A 12905-nucleotide genomic window follows, 5' to 3' on the forward strand; every position below is an offset into this window, starting at 1 on the left:
GGTAAGTGAGAGCCATTGAATTTGAGGACATACTTGGAGATGGGGGGAAGCTTCTGGAAAGGAACTTCAGTTGCCCTCTGGCATTTACCGCTGCCCACCGTACATCCCAATTCCAAACACATACCCTTTTTCTTCACCAGATCTTTATTGTTGGGGACAGGTAAAAAAATCTCATCTGTTGTGAACACGAGTAGAGTCGGATCTGGAAGTCACTGTGGTGAGCACAGAATCTGGAACCCCAGGGTGGCATTTTTACAGCCACCTTCCTGCCTCAACCTACTGGGGCCTGGTTTCCCTTGCTGCTGATGGAAGCTATTGAATATATCACAGCTGGGGTTTTAACCTGCTTCCAATTAGTGACAAGAATTAAGGTATTTTGGAGCTGCTTAAGAAGCAGCATCAAGAACCTTTGCATCAAGAACCTTTAAGATCTCATGCTACTGAAACGGGTTTTTATTGGCACTGGGAAGTGGTCCTCCCCCACCATTTCTCCTCAAAGCTGCCACTAGATAAACCTAAAGCTTTTTTTTAGTAAACCTTCCCAGTGACCTTAACCTACACACCCACTCTAAAAGGGGAATTCTGGTGCCAAGGATCCAATTGACCTTAGTGGCAAGTAGTTCTGTCAGCCCCGTACAGGTCACAGAAGAATCACAGATGACCTGATTTTTCTGCCGCGTGACTTACAGGGACTCCTACCCGGACTTTGTTCCTTCTGCGCCAGAAGATAAGTAGTTGCTAAGAGAGACCACTTTTCCTCCAAGGCTATCATGATATAGGACACAGGCAGAAGTCCAAAGAAATCCATCTTCCAAGTAAGGTTGACCTCACCTTGTCCCCACACCCACCACACTCCCAAGAGCTGGCAGGCCTGGCAGTGGGGCGTGTGTGGCGACAACCTCAAGTACAGCACCAAGTTCCTGAGCAACTTCCCGGGGCCCAAGAGAGAAAGCAAAAACCTGAGGGCACAGGCAGATGCTCACGACACCCACGTGGGCATCAAGATGAGCACATTGCCGGGAGGCCCGAAGCCCTGCCCCAGTCAGGGTGCAGGACCAAGGAGCAAGGTCTGTAGGAGTCCAGCATCTGCCGTGCCCCTCAGCACACACACACAGCTATCCCATGAGAAACCTCATGCCTTCAACCAGCACACCAGTACCAAGTACCAGGAAGTACGAAGGGTCCTGGGCAGCATGGCAGGCTAGGCAGCAGGTAGGAGCCAGGCTTGGGATGCAGCCATGATGGGGCAGAAACATGTTTGGAGAGGGATCTCCATTCCAGGGACTGTCCTTCCTGGACATCCCAGAAGACAACGTAGTTTGAGAACTTTGATATGGTGCAACACCTTGTCCCCACACCCACCACACTCCCAGAGGAGACACTGGCAACGTTCCCAGAGAAGCCCCTCCACCCAGCATAGAGCTAGAGTTGAGGGTCTCCAACTGTTGCCTGTTCTTCACTGGGAGACCTGTGTGGGATTCCTTGTTTCTGCAACCGGCCTCCTCAGGCTTCAGAGCACTTGCTCCCCTATGGGGAGGGGATGAGCACCAGTGTCCACAAGAATGCCTGTGAGTGGAGAATCCGCCCTCCATGAGGGCAAGTGGAACCAGGAGAGATGCCAGCCAGAGCTCCAGCAGGGATGTCGGATGCACTAACCCAAAGGAGCTCCCTGGCCTCAGAAGGATCTGGCAGATGACCACGTTAGTTAGTTTCTGCTCTGAAAAATTCTGAAACATAGCTACTAGGAATCCAATGAAAGTCAAGAAGATCTTGTGTGTCTCCCCCCACCCCCGACCCCCCAGGGCCCAGCACCACAAGCAAAAAGATTTTTGTTATTAACCACAGGAAAGGCCAAGTCGATAATGTCCAGAGATGCCTGCTTTATTTCTTACTAGGTGATTGCATTTCAGGCTGTGACATCAAGTAACTGTCTAATTACCAGCTAACCTTGTACCTCTGAACTACAAAGCAACAGTCCAATTCAGCAAGGGGCAATGGTGTCAATAGCTGACCGGGGGCTGGGTTTTCTAAATCAGTGGTCTTGGCTGACAGAATGCTGTCAGCGGAGACGAGGGGGAGGCCTGCCATCAGGTGGAAGACCCTAACACCTGGTTGAGATAGGCCCAAATCCTGTGACTCCCTAGGTAAAGCCCCCACCCCAAGTCCCAAGGACACAGCAGTTGTTACTTTTGTTTCCTGGGACCCAAGCTACCTGAGCTTGCTCAGCAAAGTGGATCCAAAGCGTACTTTTAGTTGACATGCCCTCTGCTCACACTGCCACCCTAGGATACAGCTCTTTCTGCAGGTTCTTAGGGAGAAAGCGAGGCTTCTGGTAATTTCTTGTCTCTTTTTAGTTCTGCTTTGAAAAGAAAAGAGGGATGACAGAGATAACCAAAGGTGGTCACAGGCACCGCGGCAGAGTGGGCCGAGTGTCAGAGGTCTGTGCTGGGTGAGGTGGGGCACCTCCAAGAACACAGGGCTGGGTGCCTCTTCTCGGGAAGATGTCCGAGGGGAAGAATTAACAAAATTCCAAGACAGCAGAGGCTGTTTGTACAAGAAGGCAGAAACTTGGAGAAGGTAAGATCAAGGAAAAAAGATGTAAGGAAAAAATCACATGGTAGGAGCTCAGAGTAAGCAATTACTACATGAATCATTACCATAGCTACTCTTTCTCACCAGAAAAGAACACAAGCTTCCTTTGAGATCATGAAATCCCCGGCCCAAGAACCGACTGCCAAGCTGGTGTTTTTCCCTCACACCAAGAGGGAGAGTCACTAGACGAAGTCACTTAGGAAGGGATGTTCTCACCAGCAGCTCTAACCTGAGGCGAGCAAGGCTGCGGCCCTTTCCCTGCTCCACCTGCATGTACGTGTGTCACTGAGCTGTCCTGGGCCCTGCGTGTGCATGCTGACACCAGAGGCCGAGCCAGAGCACCAGCGCACTGTCCCTTCACGCTCGCTCGGCAGAAGAATGCCTGGCAAACACTGCTCCCAGAGCTAGTGACTGAGAGTGTGATGCAGTCCTGGCTCTGGCCGGGTTATGCCAGCCCTGTGAATCCCAGGCCGAGTCTCCAAACATGGTGGGTTCTTCTGCTGCTGAGAGGATGTGCACCTTAGGGTGCTAGCTGAGGAGTTAATGCAGAAAACAAGGCACCACAGAGAGGTTGGACACTTGGGTTGTGTGATTCAGGACACGCCGGAAAAGTCCAAGGGTGGAGGGAAGAAAGGGGAGGAGGAAGAGGAGAAGACCGAGTTTTAAATAACGTCTCCTGAGGCCGGAGCCCCACTAGATGGGCTCTGGTTTGAGCTTTTCTGCTAGGAAGTCATTCACAAAGGCCTCCACAATGGCAGGGGTGATCTCCTCCACGTCCATCACGTACTTGGCCCGGGCTGACATGTCCAGAATGGTGAGCAAAGGGGCCGCCTCGGGCAGGTTGGTGTAGTCTCGCAGGGAGTCAGTCATGTCATCCTGGAAGTCACCAGAGGGAGAGAAAACAGTACGTTTTCAAGAAGGAGGCTAGAGAGTCCCCAGAACGCAGCCACTCCATTGTCCTGAGGAGCGGGCGGCCGTCCGGAAACGATGGGCTCTCAGAACAGGGAGCAGTGGACTCTGCCCTGCCTGGGGGAGGGGAGGGTGCTTTGTAAAGTCCTCTCTGCATCTCCCCAAACCACCAGAGAAGTCCTCTTTCTTCATTAGCACAAAAGCAACTTTAACATGCCCTCTGCTTTGTAAAAATGTGATGTCTTTTGATCACTTACTTTTGCAACTGCCTCTCAATTATTGGCGGCCCCACTATGGATATCTGAGGCCAACCTGGCCAACCTTCAACTCCGGAACATCTTTAACAGAAACAGATCACTGTCCCCACCCCACCCCTGAGGTTTTGGGGGTGAAACTGCACAGCCAGTAGAAAAGACAGGGCTACTGCAGTACTTCCTGAGGCTTACATGGGTGGCTGCATTTATCATACATTCCCAGTGATTGTCCAGATGAATTTGCCTTATTAAGTAGAACGGCAAACCTAGAAACCCAAAGATAGGAGACAGACCTGTAATGGAGCAACCATTTGAGATTACCTTTCATGCACCCGACCCCCATTTGGTAGAGAACAGGAAATGGACTCTACATAGCCACCCCGACCCAAGTCACCCTGCAGAGGAAGGGCCTGGGGTATTCCTGGCCTTAAACGCTGGCGAATAGGAGGTATGAGATTTACTGGTCACTGGTTTCTGAGACAAAACAAACAAACAAACAAACAAACAAACAAACAAACACCCATTCCATTCTCAAAGGGCAAATCTTTAGGAAGATGATTAGTGATCGTCTTTTCTCCCTACCCCAGAAATGGCATGCACTTCCAGCAATGGCGATGAGGGATTCAGCACCTCTGGCACTGTTCACCCGCTCAGGCCCTCCATGTGGGTTAATAAACAACCTTCATGATAGACAGAGGGGAGACACCTGGACAAATACTGTGTATCGAATTCCCATTAGGAGGCCTTGGCCAGCTGAGCACAATGCTGCATCCCCTCCCCTCTCCCTCTGTGCAAACCACAGGGAGATGAATTCAATGTCTACTAAGGCTTCAGAAGGGATGACCTCCACCTGGCAGAGTGGAGGGGATCAAGATAAACACCCTTAGCCCCAGGAGGAGCAGGAGAGGGCTGGAGTCCTGGCTCAGAGGTGCTTGGTCAGTGCTTGATGTTCTCACATCCCAGGACCATCCCCTTCCACACAGCCTTGCTTCTGAGCATGAGGACGAGAACTGGACTAAGACAGCTGCCAAGGTCAGGATCCCAGGTGAAAGGCACAGGAAGGACGAGGTGGCCAGGTGGCAAGATGGAGCAGTGGATGACCCTGTCAGACCCTCCTCTGTCCTAGACCCTTCCCTCCAGGCCTGGGCCTGGCCACCTGCCAGACCACGTGGGCAGCAGGAGGGACATCACTGCCTCTGGAGTCACACTGACCTCACGTTCAGTCCTCTGTGCCACCTACTTAATGTGCAACTTTGAGAAGTCATTTTTGTGAGCCCAGGTCTTGTCCCCTGCAAAATGGGTCTAAGAGCAGCTCGCACAGGGACGAGGCGTGAGCGGTCTGTGCTCTCGAAGCCTCACTCATCTGTGAGATGGTAATGACCCCATCCCCAGTCAGAGAGGTGAGGAGCAAGTGGGATGGTGCCGGTGGTGCTTGTCTTGGTGCCTGCTACACAGAAAACCCGCAAATGCGCCTTTTCAGCCACATTTCTAAAGCAGTTACTGGAGCTCCCCAGCCCCAGCCCCAGCCCTGCCCCTGGCTCGGCCCCTGCTGTCCTGCACCCATCTTTTCTGTCTCGGCCATCTGAAAGGGGTTAGAGTTCAATAAATTCAGAGCAGCTTCCATTTGTGCTTTGTGTAGAGCGGGCTCGTGTAGCCCCAAGGCAGGACCCTGTGAACCTGTTTTGTTCCCTCCGCCCCACGGCAGAGCGGGGTGACTTGAGCTGCCTGTGAGGGACCCGGTGGGGCTTAGGAGAGGTGGCTGTTGAGGAGGTGATGAATGGGTGGTGGTTGGGGGTCTGGCCTCATTGCCTCTCCTGGGATCCAGACAACACAGCATGAAACGAGCGCTGGGCTCTGACCAACTGGGGATGCAGATGGGTGGCAGGAGGGCAGGGGGCTTCAAAAAGTGTGTCTGTCAATAGCTTCCGGCCGGCGCCTGGGGTTGGGTGGGGGAGAGGGGAGGGAGGAGGTGGCGGAGCATGCGTGGACTGGCCTCCTGCGGGGGGGACTACGGCCATCTTGCAGGGATTTCCCCCATCTGCAGGATGGAGGCTCAAGCACCAGGGTGGGACAGGCACCCGGCTGAGGCCTTCTCACCCTGTGTAAAGTCCTCCGCTCAGCCCATCCCAGCTGGAGGCTTTCAAGGGACAGACAGGTCCTGGGCGAAAAGAGCCTGGGACAGCAGCAGTTTCCCACCTGAGCACCCTCCCTGGGCTGGCTGGGGAACTGCAGATCCGAGTCGAGGCCCCCAGTCAGGATGCCTGCAATGGGGGAGAGCCCACTTTGCAGGTCAGGGCGGAGGGACTGATTACAATCTTTGTGGCTGCCACTCGTGCTAGCGGCCTGGGTAGTAGACTGCCAGAGGCAGCGCTGTCCCTGGAGGGCCTCCTGCTGCTCTGAGGCTGCTGAGCAACAACGAAAGGGAGGAAGGTGCAGCAGGGACCATGCTGGATGACACCTTTTCATGCCACGGTTGTCTGTGGGCTCCTCACCCCAGATCCCGGGGCCCCTTCGAACATCCCCTAGGGCCGCATCGCTCATGTTCTAAGAGTTGGCCAGCCGAGCAGCCCACGGCCCAGGCCCCAGTGCACTCACCTCCCCCGCGACAAAGAACAGAAGTGGTGCCTCCTCCTCTTTGGCTTTGTACTTGGCAATGATCTTCTCGGCTATTGGCTGGATCAGTTGCTTGGCTGCCTCGGACTCCCCATCATCCTCAGAATCTGTAATGGGGAAAGAGAGACACGAGAAGCACTAGTTTGTGGAACAGATGGAGTGGTGTCCCCTGAGGGAGCTGGGTCCTGGGCCCGAAATGCCCATCCGGGGAAGCCCCTGAATGGAAACAAAACGTCCCTTGGGACACAGGCCTCCCCTCCTGGGTGCACGAGGGTGTGTTTGCAGCGCATTCGCACCACTGCGCGCTGAACTTCCCCTGAGCCAGGATCTGAGGTCCTTGTAGCTCTTCTCTCAATCACAGAATCACAGCATGACCTCAGATCTGACCTCCTATCAAAAGTGGCAGGACTGATGGTGGCAGTGGGGTGCCCCTGAGGCCCTGGAATGCCAGCTTCAGGGCTAGCTGGACTCTTCTGGGAGAGGATGGACTGCCTGTGTGGGAGGGGGCCTGCCCAGATGTCCGGAGCCCCCTTTAGTCACCTCTTGCCTCCAGGGAAAGAGCAGCTTGGGAGCAGCCACACACAGGGGCCCTGGGGCTCACTCTTGATGGAGCCTGTAGCCCAGAGCAAGAGCAAGAACAACACCCCTAGGGGCAAAGCGGGAAGGAGAGACAGGTAGCAGGATTTGCACCTAGAAATGCCACATTGCCCAAGGGGCCCTCAGCCTTTAGACTTGGCAGGACTTATTCTAGATCTACATCTCATCAGCTCTGTGACGCTGGGAACTCGCTTTATCTCTCTGGGACCTTCTCATATCTTCTCAGATGGCCAGTGAGCTGCAACTGTCCCTAAATTCAGAACTGTGTCCCAGAGGCCCCAGGATGTGGGTGTGGGAGCAGGCAGTAGGCGGCAAAGCCCCAAGGACAGTGATTCCCCAGGAGGCCTCTGTTCTTCAAGCACAGGGGTCAGCTTGCAAGTCAGTTTAAGAATCCCCTTGAGTCTGCTGATTGGCTCCCATACCAGACTTCCAGAGCACAGGGTAGGATATGCCCCCCCAATGGCATCTTAGCCATGACCCTCATACCCCAGATTATTTGGGGAGTTGGAGCTGAGCAACACAGCCCAAGGCAGAGGGTGAGGTAGCCCTTAGCCAGCAGCTGCTCTGTTTGCAAAAGGAACCAGGGTCATCCCACGGGGCTGCAGGGAGCCTGGAGTGGATGTTCTGGTGTCCCCCTGGCCCCCAGAGCAGTCACCCACTGAACAGAGAAGACACCGAGGGGGGCACGCAGAGACAAGGCCCTGAGGCTGGGGTGGGGGGCCTCGGCCCAAGGGGGCCCAGCCCCTGCAGCTGCTGTGCACGCAGCCCTGCCTCCTCCCAACAATGGGTCTGTTGGAGGGGGGCCGGGCTCCAGCCTGACCTATTCTTCCCAGCTGGCAGTCGAGGAAGGAAAGCACAGCGGCAGCTCTCAAAGCCCCTCCTGCAGGGGCAGAGCCATGAATAAATCATTGGGGTCAAAAGCAAGGCTGCCGGGAGAGACAAAGGCCCAGGCTCCGCATTGTTGGCATTGTTCAGGATGGAAAGAAGCTGCAGGATGGACACCCCCCACGTGAGGTCTGTCTTGTCCAGCCCACCCTGGGGCTCCTGCTGGGGCTTCATACCTACAAAAAGGACGAGGCAGGGGCCCTCGTTGAGCTGCACGGCATTGGAGTCGGAGAGCTCCAGCACGGGTTTGGGGTGCCACGGGAACTCCCTGCAGTCCTCATCGTTCAGCACCTCCACACGCCCCTGCCGCGTGATCACTTCCCCCTGTGGGTCCAGCACAATGAGGGTGGGGATGCCTGTGAGGGAGAGAGCTCACTTGAGAGTCCAGAAGTGCTGGGACAGAATCCAGGCTCAGCCACTGACCAGCCACGGGACTCCCTCGGGTCTGCCCGCAACTTGTCCAAGAAACCGGGCAACTCACTTCACCCCCTGGCTTCAGTGTCCTCCACTGCAATGTGGTAAATGGACCGCGGCACCCTCCTTCCCATCTTTGTAAAGATCAGCGAGGTCGTGCACTTAAGGAACTCAGCACAGGGTCTTGGCACTTAGAAGCACTCAACTAAATCCTAAAGAGATCCCAGAGAAGCAGGAGACGCCCCTGCCACCTGCAGGGTGTGAAAACACCCCCCCACACAGCGTACTTGCTGCCCACATAGGCCAGCACAAATCAACCCAGGCAAGGGGAGTCCACACACAGGCTGGCAGTCCCACCAGTGTGAGCACAGAGGCTGGAGGAGGGGAGGAGCCTGGGGCAGGGGCCACAGCAGAACAGGGGACAGCCAGCTGCTAGTGAGCCAGGGGCCCCACCTCCATCTCCAGCCCTGCTGCCTGGGGAGGTTCTGAGGGGGACAGTCCCTAGAGGGAGCATGCTGACGGCAATGCTGCCACCCCCACTTTAGAGTCCTGGGCTGGAGTAAGAAATGCAACACAGAACTCTCCTCCACAAACAGCATGCCCCACCCCCCTGCCCATAAAGCCTCAAGAGAAAAACCAGGAAAAAAACCTATCCTGGGTTACACTCGCATTTGGGATTTCCACCTCCTTGCTCTGCGTACCCTATTCCCTGCTGCCTCTCCTCCAGCCAGGGTACCCCCTACCAACCGCAGCCCATAGCCCTTTTGGAGACACTTGTCTCTCCACTACTGGCAGCCGCTCCCCTCACCCCCTCCTAACCAGCCACCTCTCCTCTGGAGCTGACCAGAGCTTTTTAATTTTCTATGGCCAGCGAAAGCCGTAGCAATTTAATATTTATAGATTCCAAAGCATTCAGTGAGTAATTTGCTCCACTGACATTTTGCTTCTCTGTGGGGGAGGGTGGGGACAGCGAGGGACCCGGAATGTGGTCCTAGTGTTTTGTTACCCGGCGCGGCTGCTGGCGCAGCAGGCATGCAGTGGAGGGCCTGTCTTCAAAAGGACTTAAGTGAGTCCATTATGTTCACACCTATTAGAAGTAGCTTGGCATGCTGGAGAACAAGTCCAGAGAGAAATGGGCTCCAGAGAACTGCCGTTCCCACCACACCACACACAAATGCATGCAGCCAGGGCTCCTGGGGGCTTTCAGGACACTATCAGCTGTCCAGGCCTCCTGAGTTGGGAGTCACACAGAGCCTATGGGCGTTTCCAGCCTCATCCTCACACCTGCATGTTAGCCTCCAGGGGCCTGGGTTCCCCAGCCCCGAGGATGGGGCTGGGCCTGAGTCAGCAGCCTGAAGGGGCTGGGGGCCACGATGGGGATGGGGGCCTCCCATCGCCACGCCCCATCTCAAATATGCTTTGGCTAAGTTCTTTAATCAGAGTTGGTGTGGTTCTGACATTGGGCAATTTAGGAGTGTTGGGTTAAACCAGGGCCTGCCCACTGCTAATATGAGACACAGCAGCCAGCCTGTTTGTAGCCCAGACATAGGATGCTGAGTTGGTCTCTGAAGACGGACAGCCACAGAGGACAGAGAAGGGAAGAAAAGTAAAATCTGAAGGCAAAGAAACCCAGTTCCTGGTTTGGTGCCTCAGTTTCTCCAAGGGACTACTCTAAGGGGCCTTCTGGGTTACCACGGCTGTAGCCTCTCTGAAGTCCTCACTGGTGGGGACCAGCAGGGCAAGGACATGGAGCCCCTGTCTGGCTGCTCAGGGGTCCTCAGCTGATTCCACCAAGGAACAGCACCCCTGGGCCTTGGCTCTCCCCACCCCTTGCCTGCAGCTACACAAAAGCAAAGTCCCCACTCGTATTTGTGCTTTGACACCAAAGCCCACGTCTAAGAGCCAAAGGTAACCAGGTGTGTGTGACTGTCGTACATCAACAGAAAGCAGCTTGGTAAAATGCCCACAGTCAGACTGCAAACCCAGAGAAGCCCCTTTCTGGCACATGCACTGGGCCAGGCCCCTCTGCCATCATGCCCGGCCCTAGAGCCTTAAGTGTGTGTGCTCCCCTCCAGGGGTGACCCGCAGGAAGAATGGGAGAGCTGTCTTAGCACATCTGCTCAGCACTAGCATGGCCCATGCTACTTCACTTCCTTCCCATAATAGACAGCTGTGGGAGGCACGATTAATCCTCTTTTCACGGACGGCCAAGTTACCTACCTAAGGTCATCCGGCCACAAGTGGCCAAACTGGGACAGGACCTCCAGTCTGCCTGTTGCAAAAGCTGCTGCTTTTTCTACCTGGCCACTGCCAGCAGGGGCTCTCGCGGGTAGGCAAGGGAAGGCCCCCGGCATCCAGTTTTCTGCACCAGCAGCCGCCCTCCTCTTCCTCCTCAAGGCCACAGGGAAGGAGGCTGAGACCGCAAATCATCTCTTCCCTTTCCTCCCCCACAGCATACATTCCCGGCTCCCCTGAAGCGGGTTCCCGGAAGCAGAGACTTAGAAGGAGAAAATAGGGCAAAGCCCCTAACGGGAAACTGAAAGGGAATGGAACATTTCTAATCGATGCCTTTGTGCAAAATAACTTTGGCGGCACCAGTGAGGGGCTTCTCCGAAGGGAATGCAAAGGGAGCACGTGTCATCTCTGCCTGAGCTTCTGGTTCCCCAGCTGGGGGCGCTGGAGTGGCTGGGGGAAAGTACGGTGAGAATTCCAAGGCAGATCCAGGCCACCCACCTCACTTCTTGGAGCCTCATTTCCATGGCCACCACAGGGGGTAGAGACAGTCTCCTATCTCAGTGGGTGTCGGGAGCAACAAACAAGATGACAAGTATAAAATGCTGAAAGCGTTTTACAATGAGTACTCCAGAAGTATTAGCCCCTCTTATAAATAAGTTCATTATTTTTAAAGTAATTTTTTAAGTTTAGTTTTTAATTTATTTTGAGAGAGAGACATAGAGAGCAAGAGGGAGAGAGACAGAGACAGAAAGAGGGAGAGAATCCCAAGCAGGCTCCGCACTGCCAGCACAGAGCCCAATGTGGGGCTCCAACTCATGTACCGTGAGATCGTGACCCGAGCCGAAGTCAAGAGTCGGACGCTTAACTGACTGAGCCACCCAGGCGCCCCTCGTTGTTATTATTATTTGTGGTCATCCTAGGTTGATTATGTGGCTCATGAGAAGGCACAGGTACAGAAAAGACTGGTGCCTTGCTCTTGTGAGATACACAGAAACCTTGTGCTGGCCGGAGGAGGCTAACTAAAGAAACAGAAAACAGAGACAATGTCCACGCTGCAGCAAGCATCCTAGGAACCGTGTGACGTCTACCACACGTGGGGTTGGTGTTCATTTACTTGCACCAGGCCAAGCGTAACCTTTGGGTGAGGAACACACACCAGCGCTCCTAGAGAGAGCTTCTGCCTCAAGCCCCCTGCCCTGGGGAACTGGGCTGGACCACGAACAGTGCCCCAGAACCCCCTGCACAGTCTCTCTCAAAACCTACAGAACAAAGACCAAGGCCCGAAGGCCTGCTCCAAACGGTTTCCTCCTGGAAGGAGCCTTTCTGTGAGTATTTAAAACAATCTCAAAGACATGTGTACTGAGCCTGTCCCACATTTAGTTTGGCTGCTTTTCTGCTGAGCAAAAAGGGGGTTTTGAAGGAGGCGGCAGAGGGGGCCCGGGGCAGTGGAACAGAAGCTAGGCAGGGCTGTAACCCCAATGACCTTCTGTCTCTGCTTCTAGATGGCAACATGACCCGAGGGGGCTGGCAGTCATCATGCAAAGATTGCTGGGAGCTGAAAGAGAAATGGAAGGAAAAGCAGAGCCTTAGGCAGGAGGAACAGGTGAGGGTACAGGGCAGGGCAAAATAGGTGATCACGACAGTGGTCATCATGGCGACTACAGCAGGATGGAAACTGTAACATGTCATTAAATAGAAAGTAGAGAATCCCCAGTCCCGTGTGTATGATTACAGCTACATATAAGTATGTGTGCGTGTGGACAGAGACCAAAAGGGAGTCGGAACAGTGAAAACAATTGTGTAGTAAGGCAGGAATGCGGGTGAGAGCAATATAGACTCGAGTTTTCTTAGATGGTGTTATGATAAATGTGTATTAGCTTAAAATACAAACCAAAAAAAAACCGGAGGGCAGTCGGGCAGGGCAACAAACTCAGGCTAACGCCTTGGCCTTATCAATTACGGGTTCCCTTCAACAGCTCCCTCTGCACTCCCTGCTGGCTCCCCCCAAACCCACCCTTGCCTGGAGAGCTATGGAAGGGAGAAGGCAGCTGGTCTGGGTGGTAAAACTCAGAGAATCCCAGGGCACCTGGGCGGCTTAGTTGGTCAAACGGCCAACCCTTGGTTTTGGCTCAGGTCATGATCTCAGAGTTTGTGGGTTCGAGCCCCATCTTGGGCTCTGCACTGATGGTGTGGAGCCTGCTTGGGATCCTCTCTCTCTCTCTCTGCCTTCTCCTCATTCTCTGTGTCTCTCTCAAAAATAAATAAACATTAAAGAAAAAAAAAAACACTTAGAATCCCAAGGGAGGGTGCGAGGACGGGTCTAGCCTACTTGCACTTGGCCAGCAAGCCCAAAAGCCACTTGGGCACGTGTCTGTGTCAGAGGCACAGAGACGTTTGTGGCAGCAT

General features: G+C 54.4%; 1 protein-coding gene across 1 annotated transcript in view; it reads right to left on the reverse strand.

The window, feature by feature from the left end:
- Nucleotides 1-1860: 1860 nt before the first annotated feature.
- NXN (nucleoredoxin) overlaps nucleotides 1861-12905 on the reverse strand; it is a 159437-nt gene continuing 148392 nt past the window's right edge. Inside the window, exons 6-8 of the mRNA XM_043585517.1 lie at nucleotides 8027-8206; nucleotides 6351-6475; nucleotides 1861-3468 (exon numbers count right to left, since the gene is read on the reverse strand). Coding sequence (XP_043441452.1) covers nucleotides 3286-3468; nucleotides 6351-6475; nucleotides 8027-8206 — 488 coding nt within the window. The 3' untranslated portion in view covers nucleotides 1861-3285. The remainder of the gene's footprint in view (nucleotides 3469-6350; nucleotides 6476-8026; nucleotides 8207-12905) is intronic.

This window comes from Prionailurus bengalensis, chromosome E1 (genome assembly GCF_016509475.1).
Source record: "Prionailurus bengalensis isolate Pbe53 chromosome E1, Fcat_Pben_1.1_paternal_pri, whole genome shotgun sequence".
Taxonomy (NCBI): Eukaryota; Metazoa; Chordata; class Mammalia; order Carnivora; family Felidae; genus Prionailurus; species Prionailurus bengalensis.